This window comes from Pristis pectinata, chromosome 13, assembly GCF_009764475.1.
Source record: "Pristis pectinata isolate sPriPec2 chromosome 13, sPriPec2.1.pri, whole genome shotgun sequence".
NCBI lineage: Eukaryota > Metazoa > Chordata > Chondrichthyes > Rhinopristiformes > Pristidae > Pristis > Pristis pectinata.
This window is the reverse complement of record NC_067417.1, coordinates 29,799,786-29,820,717: the sequence shown is the minus strand read 5'-3', so window position 1 is coordinate 29,820,717 and position 20,932 is coordinate 29,799,786. Positions and strand designations below refer to the sequence as shown.

General features: G+C 40.2%; 1 protein-coding gene across 2 annotated transcripts in view; it reads left to right on the top strand.

Moving 5' to 3' along the window:
* The window catches only part of abcc12 (ATP-binding cassette, sub-family C (CFTR/MRP), member 12), an 86,402-nt gene that overhangs the window by 29,748 nt on the left and 35,722 nt on the right, over positions 1-20,932 (top strand). For both annotated transcript variants that reach the window (XM_052028072.1, XM_052028073.1), the window contains 7 exons: positions 829-953; positions 11,152-11,224; positions 12,191-12,394; positions 13,962-14,096; positions 16,777-16,876; positions 17,594-17,683; positions 20,797-20,886. In XM_052028072.1, coding sequence (XP_051884032.1) covers positions 829-953; positions 11,152-11,224; positions 12,191-12,394; positions 13,962-14,096; positions 16,777-16,876; positions 17,594-17,683; positions 20,797-20,886 — 817 coding nt within the window. The remainder of the gene's footprint in view (positions 1-828; positions 954-11,151; positions 11,225-12,190; positions 12,395-13,961; positions 14,097-16,776; positions 16,877-17,593; positions 17,684-20,796; positions 20,887-20,932) is intronic.

Genomic DNA, 20,932 nt, shown 5'->3' with positions numbered 1-20,932 from the left:
TGGGGAATGAGATCGACAGTCATTATTAAAGGGGAAACGAAACTGGGTGGACATCGTATATAAAGGTTAAGTAAGGGGGAAGGGGATTGGTAACCAATGGGTAGATGGGAATAAGAGCAGGAAAGGCCAATTACTCATTCTACATCTGCGAGTCAGCTATACTCCTTCTCCCTGTCCAACAAGCAAGCTGCTTCTAGAGGAAATAACACCATCTGTAGCTCTCCAATAATAAATGAAAAAAGGCCAATGGACACATTTGTTATGTCTTTCCCATTGCTGTTATTTGGTAGGAAAGTGTGTTGTTCTGAGATTACGCCCTAATTTTGGCAGATAAAATGTATCTGCTCTTGACTACATTGATGGATACAATCTCTTATTGTGAAATTGCCTGAAGAATTCTTTAATAATCTGATTCATGTGGGATGACCCCATGCACTGAAATCCTTCTTAAGAAAGTGCATTTGCCATGAGTTAATCCAGCAAAATTATCCCAATATGGCAGAACAATCTAAAATAATAGAACAAAATCTGCTGCCAAAATAATGGTGAGTTAAATTCCCCCACCATTCCAGCAACCTGCGCAAAAATTCCAGCAAATTGTGTAAAGAAGAGATTAGTTGTAAATTGCAACAAATATGCCATTATTTTAGAAAAAATGTTACTGCTGCTCTCTCAATGAGCTTCAGGAAGTTGTCGGATTTGCCACTAAATCTTAATTGCACTCATCACTGAAAATTAAGGCAGGTACTTTACAACATTAGGACAATTTTCATGTTGAAAATGCTGTGCTATATGATCAATTTTAATCATTTATTTTTCTTGCTGCAGATGAATTTGCATAATGGAATTGTAGCTGTCAATGGATCACTGGCCTTTGTGTCCCAACAAGCTTGGATATTTCATGGGACTATCAGAGAAAACATATTATTTGGAAAGATGTTTGATGAGGAACGGTATGTGTGCTGTACAGATGTAATGTATTTGATTGATTTGATATATATTATAAAAGTACTGTGATATTGCAAAAGAAAACCTTATTTATAGCATTTAGCAAAATAATCACAAATATTTCAAATGCACCTCTTTGTAAATGTGCCCTTGTTTTTCCTTATATCAGATAACTAATGCTCTCTGATGTGATTTGAAAACAACATTTAAAATATCAATGCTTTCCTCTGGCCAAAATTATAACTAAATTTCAGCAAAAGAAACACATACCTTAATAACACTTCTGAGATCCTTCCAGACATCCCAGAATGCTTTGCAGACAGGGTAATATAGTCACTGGTGTAATATCGGAAACACTGCCACCTTTTTATTCTTACAAATCAGATTGCTGTAATATTCAGATTGTCTTTTTAAGAAATGTTTATTGATTGATAACTATGGGCCAGCACACCAGAAATAGTTCTACTTTTCTTTAAAGTAGTGCTAAGGGACTGACCACTTGAGAGCCAAAAGATAACCCATCTGACAGTGCAGCACTCCTTCAGAACTGCATTGGTGCATCAGGATGAGACGTGCTCACTTTTCTTCTTCCAAAAGGTGCACAGGGGGAGCTCTGTGATTCACGGCCTTAAGGAAGAGGACGGCTCAGTAACATCCTTGCAGACGGACATTTTAAGGATCTGCAGATCCTTCTATGCCAGTCTATACAATAAAAAGGCCACAGACAGCACCACCTCCCAGAACTTCCTGTCCCCTATCATGGAGGTCTTAGATGACAGCAAGCGGGAGAATCTGGACCAACCACTGACCCTGGAGGAGCTGACTGGCTCTGTCCGTTCCTTTGATTCGAATAAAACTCCCGGAAGCGACGGCTTACCGGTGGAGTTGTACTCGGCTCTGTGGGACTGGATGGGCCCGGACCTGCTGGAAGTGTACAATGCTATGCTTCTGTCTGGCAGCATGTCAGAATTCATGAGGAAGAGCATCATTTCCCTCATCTACAAGCAGAAGGGGGAGATGGCGGACATCAGAAATTGGAGACGCATCTCACGGTTGAATGTGGATTATAAGATCCTGTCCAAGGCCATCACCCACAGGGTCAAGTCTGTTCTGGGACAGGTGATCCATCCAGACCAAACCTGTGCTGTACCTGGCAGGAAGGTCTCTGACAGCCTCATGCTGCTCAGGGATACCATCGCCTACGTGCAGGACAGAGGGGTGAACACCTGCCTGGTCAGCTTGGACCAGGAGAAGGCCTTCGACAGGATATCACACACGTACGTGTTGGACATGCTCTTCAAAATGGTCTTTGGGGAGGGAATCAGGAATTGGATCCAACTGCTCTACACAGACATCTGTAGCACAGTTCAAATCAATGGGTGGGAAACAGACAGCTTCCCCATCAAGTCTGGAGTCAGACAGGGCTGCCCTCTCTCCTCTATCTTGTTTGTGTGCTGTATAGAACCCTTTGCCGAATCCATCAGGAAGGACAAGAGCATCAGAGGGGTGACATTGCCAGGCAGTGAGGGCACCCAGGTGAAAACCTCCCTGTACATGGACGACGTTGCTGTCTTCTGCTCGGACCCAAGGTCAGTTCGCAGATCAGCATCTGCAACCAGTTTGAATTGGCTTCAGGGGCCAGAGTCAACTGCGCAAAGAGCGAGGCCATGCTCTTCAGCAACTGGTCCGACGGATCCAATGTCCCCTTCATCATCAGGCCTGACTATCTGAAGGTGCTGGGGATCTGGTTCGGAGGAGCCGGGGCGTGCAACAAAAATTGGCGGGAGCGGATTGGGAAGGTGAAGCAGAAACTGGGACTGTGGGAATGGCGCTCCCTGTCGATAACTGGGAAGAACTTGGTCATCAGGTGTGAGGTGCTCTCAGGGCTGCTGTACTTGGCGCAAGTGTGACCTGTTCCTCGCTCCTCCAGCTTGGAAATCACCCGTGCCGTCTTTCAGTTCATCTGGGGATCCAAAATGGAGTGGGTCTGACGGGTCACCGCTCCTGGACAATGGGGGTAAAGGTGTCCCCAATGTCACCCTCATCTTGATGACCACCTTCGTCTGTCGCTGCATCAGGCTGTGCATGGAACCCAAGTACGTGGGCACCAAGTGTCACTACGTACCGAGGTTTTACCTGTCCCTGCTGTTGCAAAGGATGGGCCTGGCCCCGTGGCCACACAACGTCCCAGTCAGCTGGATGTTGCCGCACTACCTGTCCTTCCTGGAAAAGTTCTTCCAGACCATCACCTTTGATCTCAAGTGCATCAGGCAGTGGTCAGCACAGAACATCCTGCAGACACTGCAGGAGAAGGACTCGATAGATACTGTGGGGTGGTTCTCTAAGCAGACTGTCCAGACCATCTGGCGGAATGCCTCATCACCAGAACTCACCAACAAGCACCAAGACCTCACTTAGCTGGTGGTGAGAGAGGCCCTCCCAGTCAGATCCTTCGGGCATGGTCGGAACATCAGTCCCAGCGTGCGCTGCCCCTGGGAGGACTGCGCTGCGGACGAGACGGTCGCCCCCTCTTTGAGGGCTGTGGGTTTGTGAGGAGAGTGTGGTGAAAGATGCAAGGGTCCTTGTCATGGTTCATCCCCAGCAGCTGTGTAACAGAGGATTCTCTGATCTACGGGCTGTTCCCGGGGACACACACAGAGACGGACATCAGCTGCTGCTGGAAGGTCATCAACTCGGTGAAAGATGCCCTTTGGGCTGCCTGTAACTTGTTGGTCCCCCAGCACTGCGAGATGTCCGTAGGGGAATGCTGCTGACTGGCACATTCCAGGCTGCAGGAGTACATGATGAGGGACTCACTGAAGCTGAGTGCAGCCAACGCAAGGGCTCAGTGGGGAAGGATGACAGTTTAAGGTTCATCTGCCACTGGAGAGGGAGGGGCGGGGTCAGGCGAGGAAGCCCCTTAAAGATTGTAAATATGGGATTGGGGTATCACCCCAGGGAGCCGCACAAGTGGCATTGATGCTGTAGTTTGTGTAAAAAGTAACACTAAGAATTGATCTGTACACAAATGTAAAGGTTTGCACTGTTTTATTATTGTATACAGTTTTTTATTATGAATAAAGTTTATTTTGTTAAAAAAGTCAGCCTAGACTTTTGTGCTCATGTTTCTGGACTGAGATGGGAGGCTTTAAGTTCTGAATCAGAGGCAAGAATACTACCAAGTGAGTCACAACTAACCATTGATATAGAAACATATGAATAGAAAAGTACCTTGGCTCTGTGCAACTGTATCTTGCATTATATTGGCCTAATCTATTTCACAAAGAACCTTCTTAGCAAGTTGAAAAAAAATCAGTCTTTAGTGTGTCACAATAATAAGGTGCTGCCTAAGACACTAATATTTTTACTTATTAAGTTAATTAATATTGTTATATGGCCAGATGGTCTAGGTCATCAGATGGTTTTCTACTAGCTTACAGTAAATGCATAGTTAAGGTAGCATGAATATAGAGAGCAAAGCAAATTATGATTCTGATCTGGACCTTTTTTTTCAGAACTGAATACCATGCTGCGAACAGACACATTAATATAGAATGAAATAGAGGCAACATAATGGAAAAAGCAATCAATTCCGAGAGGAATTGTAAATGGAATAGTTGAACAGATCATCTCAGTCAAATAATGAGCAAAAGCATTAAATATTGAGATGCAAAGAGAATATACAGCTGAGAGGCATTGAAGTGTTTTAAAGCACACAAACTTGCGCATACCTGTCAAGCCCACAGACACTTGGACACAAACAGACGTGAAGGTGGAAACTCACAAAAAGAGAAATAGAACAGCTTGTGCTGCTTAAGTGGAAAACAGGGCAAAATGGTAGAAGTGGTGTTAATGAAACAAGAGAAGGCTTTAGGAAAAAACTAGAGGTACAGAAGCTGAGAATGACATTGTTGCATAAACATGGTTGGTTGTACACGGTATCAAAATTCAGTTGGCTTGGGAGGACCTCAGAGGATTAGAAACAAAGCTGATACATTACAGTAGACTGCAGTGAACCGAGGCCCAGATACACTTCATCAGTTTTTATCTACTCCTTTGTCGACCCTCATCCCACCACATCAACTATTCACACTCTCTTGCATTATGCTTTTACCAAAGTTGCACTATTAAAAATTGATTTGTCTCTTTGTGAAACATGTTAATGACCATTTCCAGGTCATTTTGCCTAACCTGGAAAATTTGACTGGGGCACATTCTGTTATTACTCCATCCTGGTGACTCAGATGCAACTTCTGTATCACAGGCACCTGGGATGTTATCATTTTCCAAGCAATGCATTGCTTCGTTGACTGCAGTGAGCCAAGGGTCTGGGAAAAGAAAACAAAACTAAGCCAACACCAGAGTGCAGGCAACTATCGTCATAGTATTTGATGACACTTGGAAAATTGAAATGCTCACTGTTGATTTTCAACTGCAGTCTGGATCAAGTCCAGTCACTGTTTCACTATCACTAAAAGAAATATGTCTGGAAGCACCAAGTTCTTCTCTCCAACTGGATGGAGTCTGATCTTCTCCTTCAGTGTATAAACTAAAAAACAGCCATGAGTAGCTTAACGTCAGAGTCAATAACAAGCAAGGAATAATTTCCTAGCATAATAATCAGCAACAGAATTGATCATAAATAGGTGAAATAAAATACATCTGCCTGCTGCAAACATCATTGCTATAATATTGGATATAATGGAAAGGGTTACTTATTTTTAGCCGAGTACTAAATTTTCAATGATCAAGTAAGGAGAAGTAGGATGGAGAATTGTGTTATTACACATAGGGTCAATTTTATGGGTACCTGCTGGCAACAGTATATGTTGTCTATCAGACCAATGCTGTAAATTGTGGGTGGATACAGAAGATGTTTTATGGTATGACTTCCAGGTTTAGCATATCTGACATGTTACAAAAGATCAATTCAAAACATTGTTGCATGTTTACACATGGGTCATTTTGAAGCCACTTAGCTTTATTTCCCATTCTGGCAAATATTTGACATGAGGCTTTGCAGCAATCATTGTCTTTACCTGCTCAGGATTGACTGAAAAATACTGAGGTGGGTGAGTTTTCCCACTGTAACTGCAAACTCATAAATTACCCAATGAGATACCAGTGCACAAAAAGACTCAAATTACTTCACTTTTAAGAAATTGAGGAATTATTTTACTGTGCACCTACTAATCCTTGCAAATATATTTTATAATAATGAATAATTTATACTTTTGGTTAAATTTAGTTTTGTTTACTTCATTACTTTTTATTACCTCCTTAATCATTACGTTATAAACAGAATGTGCTTCTGAGCACTCTTTTTGATGTCCTCTGCTTTTGTCACTGCCTCCAGACACACACTAATGCACAATAGCAACTCAGAATCAGAATCAGGTTTATTATCACTGATATATGTCGTGAAATTTGTTGTTTTGCAGCAGCAGTGTGGTGCAAGACATAGAAATTACTATAAATTAAAAACATAAATAAATAGGGCAAAAGAGGAATAACAAAGTAGTATTCATGGACCGTTCAGAAATCTGATAGTGGAGGAGAAGAAACTGTTCCTGAAACATTGAGTATGGGTCTTCAGGCTCCTGTACCTCCTCCCCAATGGTAGTAACATGAAGAGGGCATGTCCCGGATGGTGAAGGTCCTTAATGATGGCTGCCGTCTTCTTGAGGCACCACCTTTTGTCCTCGATTGCGGGGAGGGTTGTGCCCGTGATGGAGCTGGCTGAGTCTACAACACTCTGCAGCCTCTTTCGATCCTGTGCATTGGAGCGTCCATACCAGTGATGCAACCAGTCAGAATGCTCTTCACTGTACAACTGTAAAATTTTCAAGAGTCTTTGGTGACGTACCAAACCTCCTCAAACTCCTAGTGAAGTAGAGCCGCTGGTATGCCTTCTTCATGATTGCATCAATGTGTTAGGCCCAAGATAGATCCTCTGAGACGTTGATGTTCTGGAACTTGAAGCTGCTCACCCTGTCACCTTTGACCCCTTGATGAAGACTGGTGCGTGTTCTCCCGACTTCCCCTTCCTGAAGTCCACAATCAATTCCTTGGTCTTGCTGATGTTGAGTGTGAGGTTGTTGTTGCAACACCACTCAACCAGCCGATCTATCTCACTCCTGTATGTCTCCACATCACCATCTGAGATTCTGCCAACAACAGTGGTGTCATTGGAGAATTTATAGATGATGCTTGAGCTGTGCTTAGCCACACAGTCATGAGCGTAGAGAGAGTAGAGCAGTGAGCTAAGCACGCATCCTTGAGGTGCGCCTGTGTTGATTGTCAGTGAGAAGGAGATGTTACTACTGATCCGCACTGACTGTGGTCTCCTGATAAGGAAGTCCCGGTTGCAGAGGGAGGTACAGAGGCCCAGATTGTGAAGCTTACTGATTAGTACCGAGGGGATGATGATGTTGAACGCCAAGCTGTAATCCTGATGCCTGCTTGTGCTCCTGGGTTTCAACAGCAGATCTTTGAAGAGAGAGTATTGAGACTCCACCAAGACCTGTACTTCAGATGGCCTGCACTATTCTTCCAGTGGAAACAGAAAATTGGTGCAACAGCCATTTCACTGTGTCAGTGTCACCTCCTGTTGTTATAAATCCTGGCCATACCAGCAATACCCAGATCCTGAAGATGAATTTAAAAAAGGCACCCACTTAACAAGGAAGAGCTCTTGACACAATGAAAGTCAAGAGAGGTTGGAGAAGGAGGTCTCCACATTTCTTGATGTCTATTGTAGACTCTCAGGCAGGCTATTCAATACACAAAGCATATTCCGTCTTCCCATGTATTCTGCTCTATTTTAGTCTCATTCAAGTAATCCTGAGCAGAACTGCTGTTTGCCACTCCTCTGGGGTGTTAGCACACCAGTTCTCTTTGCCCTGTGTCCTAACTGCAGCCCACTGGACCCAGATGGCTAATTATGTAAAATGTGCACCTCCTATCTAGCCTTAGAGGTGCTTAGTGATGTTCTGAAAGAGTTCACAGGTATATTGTACTCAAGTGCTACAAGAGAAATACCAGAACTGTCAAAGCTTTCAAATATCTCAAACCACTTAACTGTTACTGAATGTCCCAATGTTCAAAAAAACAGAGAAACATTCAAAAATTAAATCTATTTAAAAAATCCTTGAATAAAAATATCTTAATTAACTGGTATTTACTTTAGTTCTTCTTAGCTCTTACCCTACACACAAATCAATGGTCAAACAGTCCCATGCCAAGTTCAGCTTGGCACAGGAGTTGGCACATCATTTCAAGTCTAGGTTCCTTCACAGGATTCCTCCATGAGAGAGTTCCGAAGAACTTTGGAGAATCACTGACTGCAACTTTGCAGGAAATCCCAAAGTTGCTCACAATTATGCAAGGAAATGTCAGCAGTAGGCCAGCTAAATACTCACAATTTCCATAAAACTCATGCCAATGACTACTATAAAATGAGATCAACTTGCATAACAATTGGTTTCTTTTGCTTCCATTTGAAAAGCAAACCCAGTATTGAAGACAAGGGAACTAATGCAAGGATTAAACCTCTACAGAGATATTTTCAATTACCCACCATAACTTCCATAGAAACTATGTAGAAAAATTTTGTTTGCTGCAGAAATGTTGCTTCTGCAGGGATTTCATGAATCTTCTGTCAATGTCCTGGTGGATGATTGGGGAAATCTCTGTGGAAATTGGTGACATGGTAATTTTATGTATTCTTTCTGAAATCTGAATGAAGTTGCAGCATTTTATGTGAATATACAGACTAGCACCCAAAATGTAATTAATTGAAAAATTGTATGTGAAAGGAATTGGATACAAAAGATGATTGTGGTCCCCTCAGCCAATTTTTCCAGTGCAATCAAGCCAGATTATCAAAAAATTTAACAATCACTGTCTGTGCTTTACATTGTACTTGGATATTCTGACTACATTTTACTGATTGGAAGTTCAATGAAACGCAGAAAGAAACAAGTTCAAGCTCAGATATAGCAAACTGTCAGATCTCCTTAAAATTCATGTCACCTGAAAAAATGCTTCAGTAATTCTACAAGCCAAAGATATTTTTCATTCTCTTGCTTCAGGTGATAAATTAACTCCACAAAACTGCTTGCAATCTTGAAACTGTATCCTACAGGGTAGTTGAAATGAAAAATATAATTATAGGGTAGTCAGTACACTGAGAAAGATTGGTCCATGACTGTAGGGTCAATTTCCTCTGAGCTGTGAGCAATACATTGTATCCCCTGATGGCATCCCTGATGGCATAGAAAATCCAAGTCCCCATACTTACAGTATTTGTATTTTTTATATTAGCACTGTTACTTTACTCATTTCCATTGTAAATTAAATGTGATCAATCCAAATTATTTTACTTTATCTAAGATCCCTGAAATTGAGTTCAATGCAATAAGATTCCGTTCAAAAATTATGTAAAAACAAGTAATTTGACAAGAGATTTTAACAAGAGGCACAATGGGCACCTAAATTAAGGCTAGACTGCAGAAGAAATAGGAATAAAAAAGAAGTGATCTATGATAATAGTTTTCCAAAGATTTAGGTGCATGAACCATGTGTCAGTCCCTGGCACATTTAAAGCCCAGGCCTTGAAAGGGAGAGAATGTAACTCTTTTCATCTTTTCCAAATTTGTGCTCTGGTTTCTGTTTTCAGAGCCAAAAGAATCCAAACTCTGGGAAGTGTGAAATGGAGAAAGAGATGAGACACAAAACATTCAAAAGATTTGATATTTGGATTAAACAATATAAAATTAATCCTAAACTGAAGAAAAATGATGTAGTTTAAATGAGTAGACACTCTAGTCACGACTCTAAATGGAACTTCTCATGTAAGACTAGCATTAGTATCTTTTCTGATTATGGAAAGCAGTAAGTATGCTATATAAAGCTTGCTATGTGTAGGTTAACATTATACATTAACATTTATGCAGCACACTTTGGTCTATCACAAAGCACGTTACTGTTAATAAGGTGCTTCTAAAGTGAGGTCATTTATAGCAGCTGATTTGAGCACAATGAGCTCCCACAAATAACAATGACTTAATAGCCTGTTTGAGATTGAAGGATAACTATCATTCAGGGCACTAAGGATAACTTCCCTGCTCTTGGTCAAAATTATTCTCAGGTATCCTTAATGTAATATACCAGCCAACAGATAGCCACTGTGCACACAACTCCCTTAGTACTGCATTGAATTGTATGCCTACATTTTTGTGACTAAGATAGCAAAAAAAGTATAATTTGTACTGAAAATCTAATGGAAATAGCAATCATCTCCCAGCATTTATGTTTTCTTAAACTGTACTCACAATAGTTGATCAGATTCATTTAATTAATTGAATTGAAACTGTCCAGCTACCATAGAAAGAGATTTGGATTTGTGCTTCAAGCATTCAGGTGACTAAGACAGTCTCTGAATTTTGAGACTGGTCAGGTGACGCAGTGGTGCCATGTTCCTGCATAATGTATACCATGGAGGATTCCTCATTCAATGGCAAAGAAAAAATAAAAAGTTGGATGGGACATTACACTAAGGATACTTGAGAATAATTTTGACCAAGAGCAGGGAAGTTACCCTTAGTGCTCTGAATGATAGTTATCCTTCAATCTCAAACAGGCTTTTTAGTCATTGTTATTTGTGGGAGCTCATTGTGCTTAAATCAGCTGCCATAAATGATTTCACTTCAGAAGCACCTTGTTAACAGTAAAGTGCTTTGTGAGGGACTAAAGTGTGCTACGTAAATGTTAATATACCTTGTTAAGATGTTTATGGATATGTTTGGTCCCTATATTAACTTCTGTATTGTAAACATAGCCATTTCTTTATGGAGCTCCTCAGTCAGTCCCGTCTGTGATTAGACATTAGGAATACATCAGGCACAATTTAATTGTATGGAAGTATTCCATTCTTTAAATGGATGTAAACTATGCAACTGACAAATGCTGCACTGTAGATAAAGGAAGGGCTGCTCCATGTGATTTGGGGAGGACTGTAGAACCTCACCATTTGACTAGGGGAGTACAGACTACCCATTGTAACCCTTTATGTCACTTAAGGGGAGGAGCAGAACTGAACTGCGCTGCACCATGGAACGATGAGGGGAGTGGGGCAGAATCCCACTGCATCCCACTGTGGTTGTAAGAATGTAATGATTCCACTACTTTCCAAATGTACAGGTATGAGAAGGTGGTTGAAGTCTGCAGTCTTGAACAGGATCTGGCTATGCTGCCCTTTGGAGATTTAACTGAAGTAAGAAACTCTCAGAGTCATAGAGTTGTACAACGTAGAAACAGGCCCTTCAACCCAACTCGTCCATGCCAACCATGATGCCGATCTACACGAATTCCATGCGCCGTACTTGAACCATATCCCTCAACTCCTTTCCTATGCAAGTAACTGTCTAAATGCCTTTTAAATATTGTAATTGTACCTGCCTCTACCACTTCCTCTGGCAGCTTGTTCCATATACCCACCGACCTCTGTGTGAAAAACTTGCCCCTCAGATCTCCTTTAAATCTCTCCCCCTCACCTTAAAACAACAAACTCTAGTTTTAAACTATCCCACTGTCCCCAGGAAGAAGACTCTGACCATCTACCCTATCTATGCCTCTCATTATTTTATAAACCTGTACAAGGTCACCCAGCCTATGCAATATCTCATAAGTAAAGCCCTCCACTCCTGGCAATATCCTGGTGATTCTCTTCTGCACTCTTTCCAATGCTGCCACATCCATCCTATAGTGTGGCAACCAGAACGGTACAAGTGCAAGTGCACTCTGACCAATATTTTGTACAACTGCTACACAACATCCCAACACTAATACTCAGTGCCTTAGCCTATGAAGGCAAACATGCCTCACTACCTTATCCACCTACGTCACTATTTTCAGGGAGCGATGAACTTGCAGCCCAACGTCCCTCTGTATCGCAACACTCCTGAGGTCCCTGCCGTTTACTGTATACACCGTGTCAGTGTTTGAAGTCCCAAAATGCATTACCTCACACTTGTCTCGATTAAATTCCATCTGCCACCACTCCACCTAACTTTCCAACTGACCTACGTCCCTCTGTATCCTTTCACAACCCCCTTCGCTATTTACTACTCCACCAATTTTTGTGTCGCCAGCAACTTTAGGAGACAAACCTCAGAGGCATTTGATCAGATGTTCTGTAATAAATAAAAATGTTAATTAAACTTTTGAATTTAAATCAAAGGTGGGAGAAAGGGGCATCAACCTATCAGGTGGACAGAAGCAGCGAGTCAGCATTGCTCGTGCTGTGTACTCAGACCAAGATATTTATCTACTGGATGATCCCTTGTCGGCTGTGGATGCCCATGTCGGGATGCACATCTTTGAGCAGTGTGTCAAAAAGGCACTCAGAGAGAAAACTGTGATTCTAGTCACTCATCAGCTGCAGGTGATCCATTTCAGCCTTGGATTTGTTTTGGGATAAGAGGAACAAATATTGAGTGGAGGGCAGGGTGCTCAGCTTCACCAGGACTAGTCCGCTCCAGACCTGATCAAAGCTTTGGTCCAAACATGGAACAAAGAGCTAAGTTCCAGTATGAGGCAAGAGTGACTGCCCTTTACATCAAGGCAGCATTTGACCGAGTGTGGAATCAAGGTGCCCTGGTAAAATTGAAGTCAATGAGTATCAAAGGGAAACACAGTTAGAGTCATTCCCAAAGGAAGATGTTGTGGTTGTTGAAGGTTAATCACCCCAGCTCCAGGACATCACCGCACAAGTTCTTCAGGCAGTGTTCCGTCCATCTATGGCTGAATTATCAATGACCTTCCTTGCATGATAAGGTCAGAAGTGGAGATGTTCACTGATAATTACATAATGTTTAATTCCTTTGCATCTCCTCAGCAAAGGGAATTTGCCTGCAGCATGACTTAGACTACATTCAGTCATACGTGGCAAATAACATATACACCACAAAAGTGCCACCTCCAACAAGGGAGAGTCCAATCACCATTCAATGGTCCTCCACCATCAAAGTCCTGGGGATCATCATTGACTAGAAACTCAAGTGGACCACGTAAACAAATACCCTGGTTACAAGAGTAGGTCAGGGTCTGGATTTCCTGCAGTGAGTGTCTCACCTCCCAACAATCTAAAGATCAGGAGCGCAAGGAAATACCCTCCATTTGCCTAGGTGGATGCAGCTCGAACAACTCTCAACCGGGATAAAACAATCAGCTTGATTTTCACCCCATTTATCACCCTGGCTATTTATTCTCCTCACCAGCAGCACACAGTGCGCACGATCTATAAGATACACTGCAGTTACTTGCACTGGCAATTCTAAAAACACCTCCTAAACCGACATTTACATCACCAAGAATGACTAGGGCACCAAGTGCCTGGGGCTACTATCACCTGCAGGTCCCCTCCAAGCTGCCCACATCCCAATTTGGAAATATATCATAGGTCCTTCATTACCACTGGGTTTAAATCCTGGAACTTGCTAGCCAACAGCAGTGTGGGAATACCTTCCCGAGAATGACGGTAGCAGTTCAAGAGGTGAATTGCCACCATCTTCTCAAGGGCACTTAGGGGCGGGCAATAAATGCTGGCCTTGCCAGTGACACCCAGATTCTGAAAATTAATTAAAAAAGCATTAATAGCAGCAACTTTTAATATTGAATCCTGGGTAGATATACATTCATTCAAAACTACCAATTTTCTCCATTGAAAAATAAGGTTTTCAGTGAATGTTAGCTCTAAAATAAAATTTCTTTTAAAAGAAGCAACTTGGATATATTTCTAAATTTATCACGCTGTTTAGATCTGTTTATTACTCATTTCTGAATAGTTTGTTACCTGTCAGAGTATACAATATACCATCTCCTGCTCTTAAATCCATTATGATGTTTGTGTAGATTTTATCCCAGTGATGTGGGAGTTCATAATTAGAAGCTTGTAGCAGTTTGCAAACAAAAAAGATAACTGATGTCCACATTTTTTTAATAATCTTTAGTACTTGGAGCACTGTGATGAAATCCTTTTATTGGAAGATGGAAAAATCAAGGAAAAAGGAAAGCATGAGACACTAATGAAAGAAAATGGACACTATGCCAACCTGATCAGTAATTACCAAATGAACCAACCAAATGTAAGCAAGTCACAGGAAGTTTGCTTTGCAATGTAAATTTACACTTTAACCAGTTTTATGCCTTGTAACAGCTTAACTTGGCATGAAATTCAGCCGCCCTTTATTTTCAGGCTTGTGAAAATTACATTCTGTTTATTCGTTTGAAGTATATATCCAGGGTTAATTTTACAAATGTACATCAGAATTATTCATTAAAATATCCTTAATAAATCAGGCAAAAACAATATAAAATAAAATACAACCTAAATTAGGAGTTTTCGAGTCAAGGTAGGAAATTTCAACTGTTCTCTGAATTTGTGCAAATATGTTATTAGGTGACTTGCAGTTTTAATTTGGCATATTTCTCACTTAGCTTTTGTGAGGAGAATAAACCCAGTTCAATGTGAAATGTAGGAAAGCAAGCCAAAATCAGCACCATGCATACTTGAAAATGAGCCACCAAGCATTATTAGTGTTCAATTCTATTTGCTTCTTGTCAGGTAATAAAATTCATGCTTCAGCTAATAAATGACACGTAATATTCACACCAGTTAAGTGCCAGTTAATGATGATCTGCAACAAAAATGAATTTAATCATCTCCCTTTTACAATCAATGGCATTGCCATCAGCTACAATTAACATTCTGAGGACCTCCATGGACAGACGTTAGCTGAACCATTCAGAAAGATACAAGGGTCACAAAAGCAGGTCTGAATATTTTACAGCAGTTGGCTCATTTGTTGGCTCCATAAAGTTTTTCACCATCTACAAAGTACAATGCAGGAGTGTGATAAAATACCATTCACATGTGTAAATAGGTGTAACTTAAAGAGCACAAAGAGGCTTGATATTATCAAAGCAATACTGTCACTTGCTAGGCACATCAGCCATCATTTTAAACATGCATTCCCTCCACTATTATGGCACCATGGCTGCAGTATGTTCTAACTACATGCTGCACTGCAGCAGCTAGCCATGGTCTGTTTGACAGCAGCTCCAAACCCATAACTTTGACTGCCTAGAAGGAGAAAGGCAACAGATACTCGTGATCATCACCAACTTCACATTCCCCTCTAAATTACACACTGTCATGACTTGTCATGATCACTGCTCCACTCAGTATCACTGGGTTTAAATCCTGAAATTGCTTAACCAACAGCATTATGCCTTTACCTCACAGATTGCAACAGTTCAAGTAAGCACCTTCCTTACACACTCTGTTCTCAATAATGACTGGTCTTGCTGGTGATACCCACATCCTTTGAATGAATAACATCACTTTAGTCAGTTATCCAAGATACTTGCGCCCATGCTGTTCACCAGTTATTCTAGTCATATCTCATTTATCCAATTCTTACTACTCTGACAATCTCAATTTGAGCAGGACTTTGTCTGCTCAGGAAATTCAGCTAATAAAGTTATTATTACAACTTCAACCTAACAGTTTTGGCTTAAAAATGATCTAAAGAAGAATTACAGGAATTATCATTCACAAGAAGACAAGGGACTACAGATACTAGAACCTGGAGCAATGCACAAAGCACTGGAGGAACTCAACTGGTCAGGCAGCATCTATGGAGGGAAATGGACAGTCAGCGTTTAGGGTTGAGACTCTTCATCTGGACTGGTCCCAAACCAAATTGTCCCAGAGTGTCCCAGTCCAGATGAAAGGTCTTGACCCGAAGCACAGATTGTCCATTTCTCTCTATAGATACTGCCTGACCTGCTGAGTTCCTCCAGCACTTTGTGTGTTACCATTCAGAGAGTAGTCTTATTAGGCCAAGGGGCCTTTTCCAGGTGGATACTTTATTTCCTTTTTTTTGGTACCAATTTAGTTTTCCTTCACAGTCAAGTTGTAAGCTTCTGACTAAAGGGTTGGCCTGTCGATTGGGTATTCCTAGTGTGGACAGCACAACACTGATGATTGTATAATTATCAAACAACAACCAAATGACAATTAGTTCTTAAAAATTGAGAGAATAGGTGATTAGATGTCTTGACAATGAAACACAAATTGATGTTGGGGAATTAAAGATGTGGTTGAGGAGTTCCTAATTCAGTTTCAACAGTTGCCAATCATTCTCTGCAGATAGCACCTGCTCAGTATTCAACACAGGACGTTGACCTATGTGATAATATTCTAAAATACCATGTCACAGATTCAGAGAGCTAGGTCTCCAGAAGAAATCCTTGGGATGGAAATATTCACAGTGTTAGTATTACCTAACATATTGGTAATGATATGCATCAACTCTTCAACTCTCCTTTTTGATTTAGCCCAGGTTTGTGTCTGGTTACTAAATCTGTAAAGGATCAGAAAACTTTGTCTAAATGTAGTTTGAAAGGCTGAAATCTTTAAGTATTATTTTCTCATGCCCATCCTCTTAAATGTACTTCTTACACTTGCTTTAACTTATTTAAATAGAGACAAGCAGACAAGCAGAGACCTAACAGAAATACTGAAAACCAAGAGTGAAGTAAATTGACATTGCATAAATATCACATTATTGCAAATTAACACAAGATGATTCAAATCGCCAGATTGATCCCGAGACCCAGTCATGAGCTCAGAACTGATCATTTTCCCTATGGTGGAGATGGATGATTTCCTAAACAGGTCTTTGTAGGATTCATGTGTTAGAAATGCTTGTGCTGCTGGAATCATCATTGAGAGTTTACAGTTCAGTATTTCTTTTGTAGGAATCAGAAAATAACAAAACAATATCATTAAGTTCAGAAAAAGGAAACCTAGATGGAACTTACCTCTCCAATACAAGACTACAAGGCTTGGACAATGCTGGTAAAAGCAGACTATTTTACTTAGAAATGTTACACAAAGAAACAGAGGTAGTTCATTATAGCTGATCAGTAGATCAGCTTTACCTGTCTTTGCTTCATATTCTTAAAACTCTTACCAAACCAAAAGTTACTGATTTCAGTCTTGGAAATTTTAATTGTCCCAGCCCCATAGTCTCTTGGATGACAATATTGCACATTTTTACTACTCCATGCAAATAAAACATTCACTTTATTCCTAGCCGGCCTAGTTCTAATTTTACTATTATCCCCTACCAGTACCCTCAACCCTCCCAACCGCCATCACCTACTACAAGATTAATGCCTCTTCCTGGAGGTTTGGTGCTTAAAGTTGCAAGAGGCACCACAGATGACATCTAACCAAGGCTCAGTTGAAATGAAGTATTATCTTCTCTAATATTATACTCCTCTTAAGAAAAACACCATTAGATCTCTTGATAACTTCTTGACCTTGTGTTTGTGTATGTTGAAATCTAAGTTATTTTAATTATTATCAGTATCTAGTTTTTTTTACAATGAGGCAAATTTTCACTTAATAGAGGGCATCAAGTGCACAACACAGTAACATCTGGGCATTGTAGCCTTCTAAAATTCATTTCTATTGATACTATTATATTGTGTGTTTAACGTGAAAATAATTTCCCTGTAAAATGTAATTTCAAATATAAAGCTTGTATAAAAATGTCTTGTAATATTTTAGCATTTGATATGACTGATGAGAAAAATGTTGCAACAGAAGAAAATATTGAGAATGCAAAGGTCATGCAGCGGGAAGGAAATCCTGAAAAAGGTAAGGTATTTAGAATCATATTATATTTCTTTTATAGGTTTCACTGAAACATACTGATATTTTCCCATGGGAATAAAAAAAAATTCAGATGTCACATACAGTTGTCACATAACATGATACATTATTTTCTTCCAAATCACACAAAATGCTTTCTGATTCAAATTTTCTTGCTGTTTTTCTTTGTAAATAAACTAAATTCAGTGGCCCCACAAAAAGAGCCTTGTGAAGCATGTTTAACCTTGTCCACTGCTTACAACGCAGGCTGCACACTAGCTTTGCACTGTCTGTTTATTACAATGATTCCTGCATGCAGCCAGCAACCCCCAAACTGCTCCTTGGGTGTACATAACAGCAAAGGGCCCAATTTGATAACTAACTTGGTTTATGTAAAGCTGACCCTCAATAATTAATGGAGAGAAGTTGGGATGGCAGAATTAGATGCAGAAATTTGCTCTACCAGTGAATTTATTCTGGAAATAGTGAAGAATGGCTGGCAAGAGAAGGGGGTAGGCACTCATGTTTTTAAATTCTGCACTTGGTGGAGAAAGTGGAAGGGAAGAGAGATGTCCTTTTCTCTCAAGGTGTCAAGAAACCCTCTGGATACATGAGAAGGTGGCGGGAATGATGAATAACCTGCAAAAACAAACCGGATGGGCTTTCTTTTTGTGGTGCTTAATGCATTGGCATGCCTGTCAAATTGAATTCAATCATCATGGGAGGAATCCAACAGCGACTTGGCACAAGGCTTTGTTAAAAGCATGCAGCCCAAGAAGCCTGTAGTTTCTAGTATGAAGCACCCACATCCAGAAGTTGGCAGAAAATCCTACAGCCTTTGATAAACCATTCCCTGTGCAACATGAAACAGCTTTAGAAAGTAACGTCATAGCATCAGATGGAAATAATCAAGTAGTAACTAACCTGTGAGGTATTACTGATCCCTTTGAATAGTGCTGAAGGCTAGATGGTGGTGGAGTTGACACTTCATCTTGCTGCTGAATAAATGGGAAGGTGAGAGGTGGCATTAGCTGCATTATTGTACTTCAATATGGCAGGATAGGTACAGAGCCATGTTGCACTGAGTTATATCATAGCCTTCTTGCATTCTTTCACAAGGTGTTTACACTGACCCCATAAATAGTGGACACAATGCCAATGCCATCTTAGAGCCCCGAGTATACCCCAGCGCCCAAGAGAACTCTGATAATCCCAAGTTTCACTTTATATGTAATTGAAAGATTATAAACTACTTTCCTAATACATTCAGATTTATTCTTGTTGACTTTTATAATCATTTGGATGCAGCATGGGATGTCAGATGACAATCTCAAATTCAAGGTCAGCCTATCCAGCTAGCCTGCCCTACCAAAGAATATCTTAGTAAGTTTAAGTTCAAAGTTAGAACCAGAAGGCTGATCAACAAACTTATTATATGGTTAAAAATCCCAGTTCACTGTTGCTAAACAAGTCACACTGAACTGTTTTTAACTATATAATAAGTCATAATTACATAACTTCTATTTCTCTGACCCTGAATAATTTTACAGATGTGGCTCTGCATTCCCTCAGAAAAACATTTTAAAATAGTAAGATTCCTAAAATAACAAAAGAATAATTTTAAAGTTTATCATATTTCAACTTCTGCTTTAATCCCAGTCCAAATCAGTTTACTCACTAACATAAAACAAAGTGATGAGTTTCTTTTTTTAATTTTACAAGACAGAGTTTCAAGTTAAGTGAGGTGTTAAATTTGACAACAATTTGTGGTTGTAATTAATTTGAAGTTGTCAGCATTTTCTGTCATTACTCTGTGGAACTGACATCAACATCTGGCATCCATACATGTGCAATTAAGGATGGAAATCTAGAAGCTGCAGTCACTATTCCCTCTGTTCCACAGGTTGTGCTATTGCAGTCTTTGCAAATGTAATCAACACAGAATCAATGATGGTGTGACTTTCAACATCTTATGCATTATCCTTGCTGTCAAAAAAAACATAGAAAGTGATAATCCTTGTTTAGTCACACTGAGTGTGGTTCTTGACAATATAATAAGTCATAATTACATAAATTCAGTTACAGATGTGGGTCTGCATTCTCTCAGAAGATCATTTAAAAATAGCAAGATTCTTAAAAATAACAAAAGGATAGTTTTAATGTTTATCATATTTCAACTTGTACCTTAATTCCAATGCGCAAGTCATTATTTTGCTTTCTGTACAATGATTAAAATATGAATTAGAACATATGCCTTTTAATTTTTCCATACCGTCTTTGAGAATCCTTCAGTCTGATTGGCTGATCAATCTGCCTGCTCCATGTATCATTGCTGGGTGGCACAGACGACATCCAATTGAATATCAGACCAGGGTAGAGAAAATTCAGATCACTAAGTCTTTTTGGGCAGTTCTATTTGAGGTCAGTCTCTTCACTGCTGATTACAAAATCTGGGTCTACTCTGTTGTTGTCTGTAAAATACCTTTCAATGCTTCATATCTGGCACTGCCTTACTGAAATATTTTAAATTTACCTACTGCAAGATTAGGGCATTGCATGTGAGTGCATTTGGGAAAAGCACAGTGTGCAATTCATACAAAGGTTGGTGGTTTAGGAAGCACCTTCCTCCCATTCCCCACCTCCAGGCTGTACCCACATGACAAGACACTTGTCTTTGTGGGTCAATTGCTTAAGACAAATTCACTGATGACAGCGGCTAACATCATTGAACTAGAGAAATGAATATAATCCCTTGCATAAGAGAGGACTCTTGCATAAGAGTGCCCTGTGTAAACATTTTTCGCTCAACCTGCATTCTATTACAACTGAGTTGGCTAGTTTAATTACAAATTTTGGGCACTGTTATGCTGACAGTAAAATGACCACCAGGAATAGGGTAGACACTGTTTAACTTCATTTTCTGTTTGACCCTTATTATCAGCAGAGCAGAATATATTCACCCTGTCATTCTGTGTTAGAATCAAACCAAACAATGGTGGTAAAATTCTACACATCCTAACTATCTTATTCAGTCTTTTAAAAAATTGCTAGGGATTTCTGAAAATATCTTATGATATTCATTTCAGGCTGAATAACTGACTTTGAATTTATTTCTATAGCACCAAAAGCACAGCTTATACAGGAAGAAGAAAAACAGACAGGCTCAGTACCGGGGAAAACCTACCACCAGTATATCATGGCAGGGGGAGGTAAGAAGAATGACGTCTAATGTTTTAAATTATACTCTTTCCACAA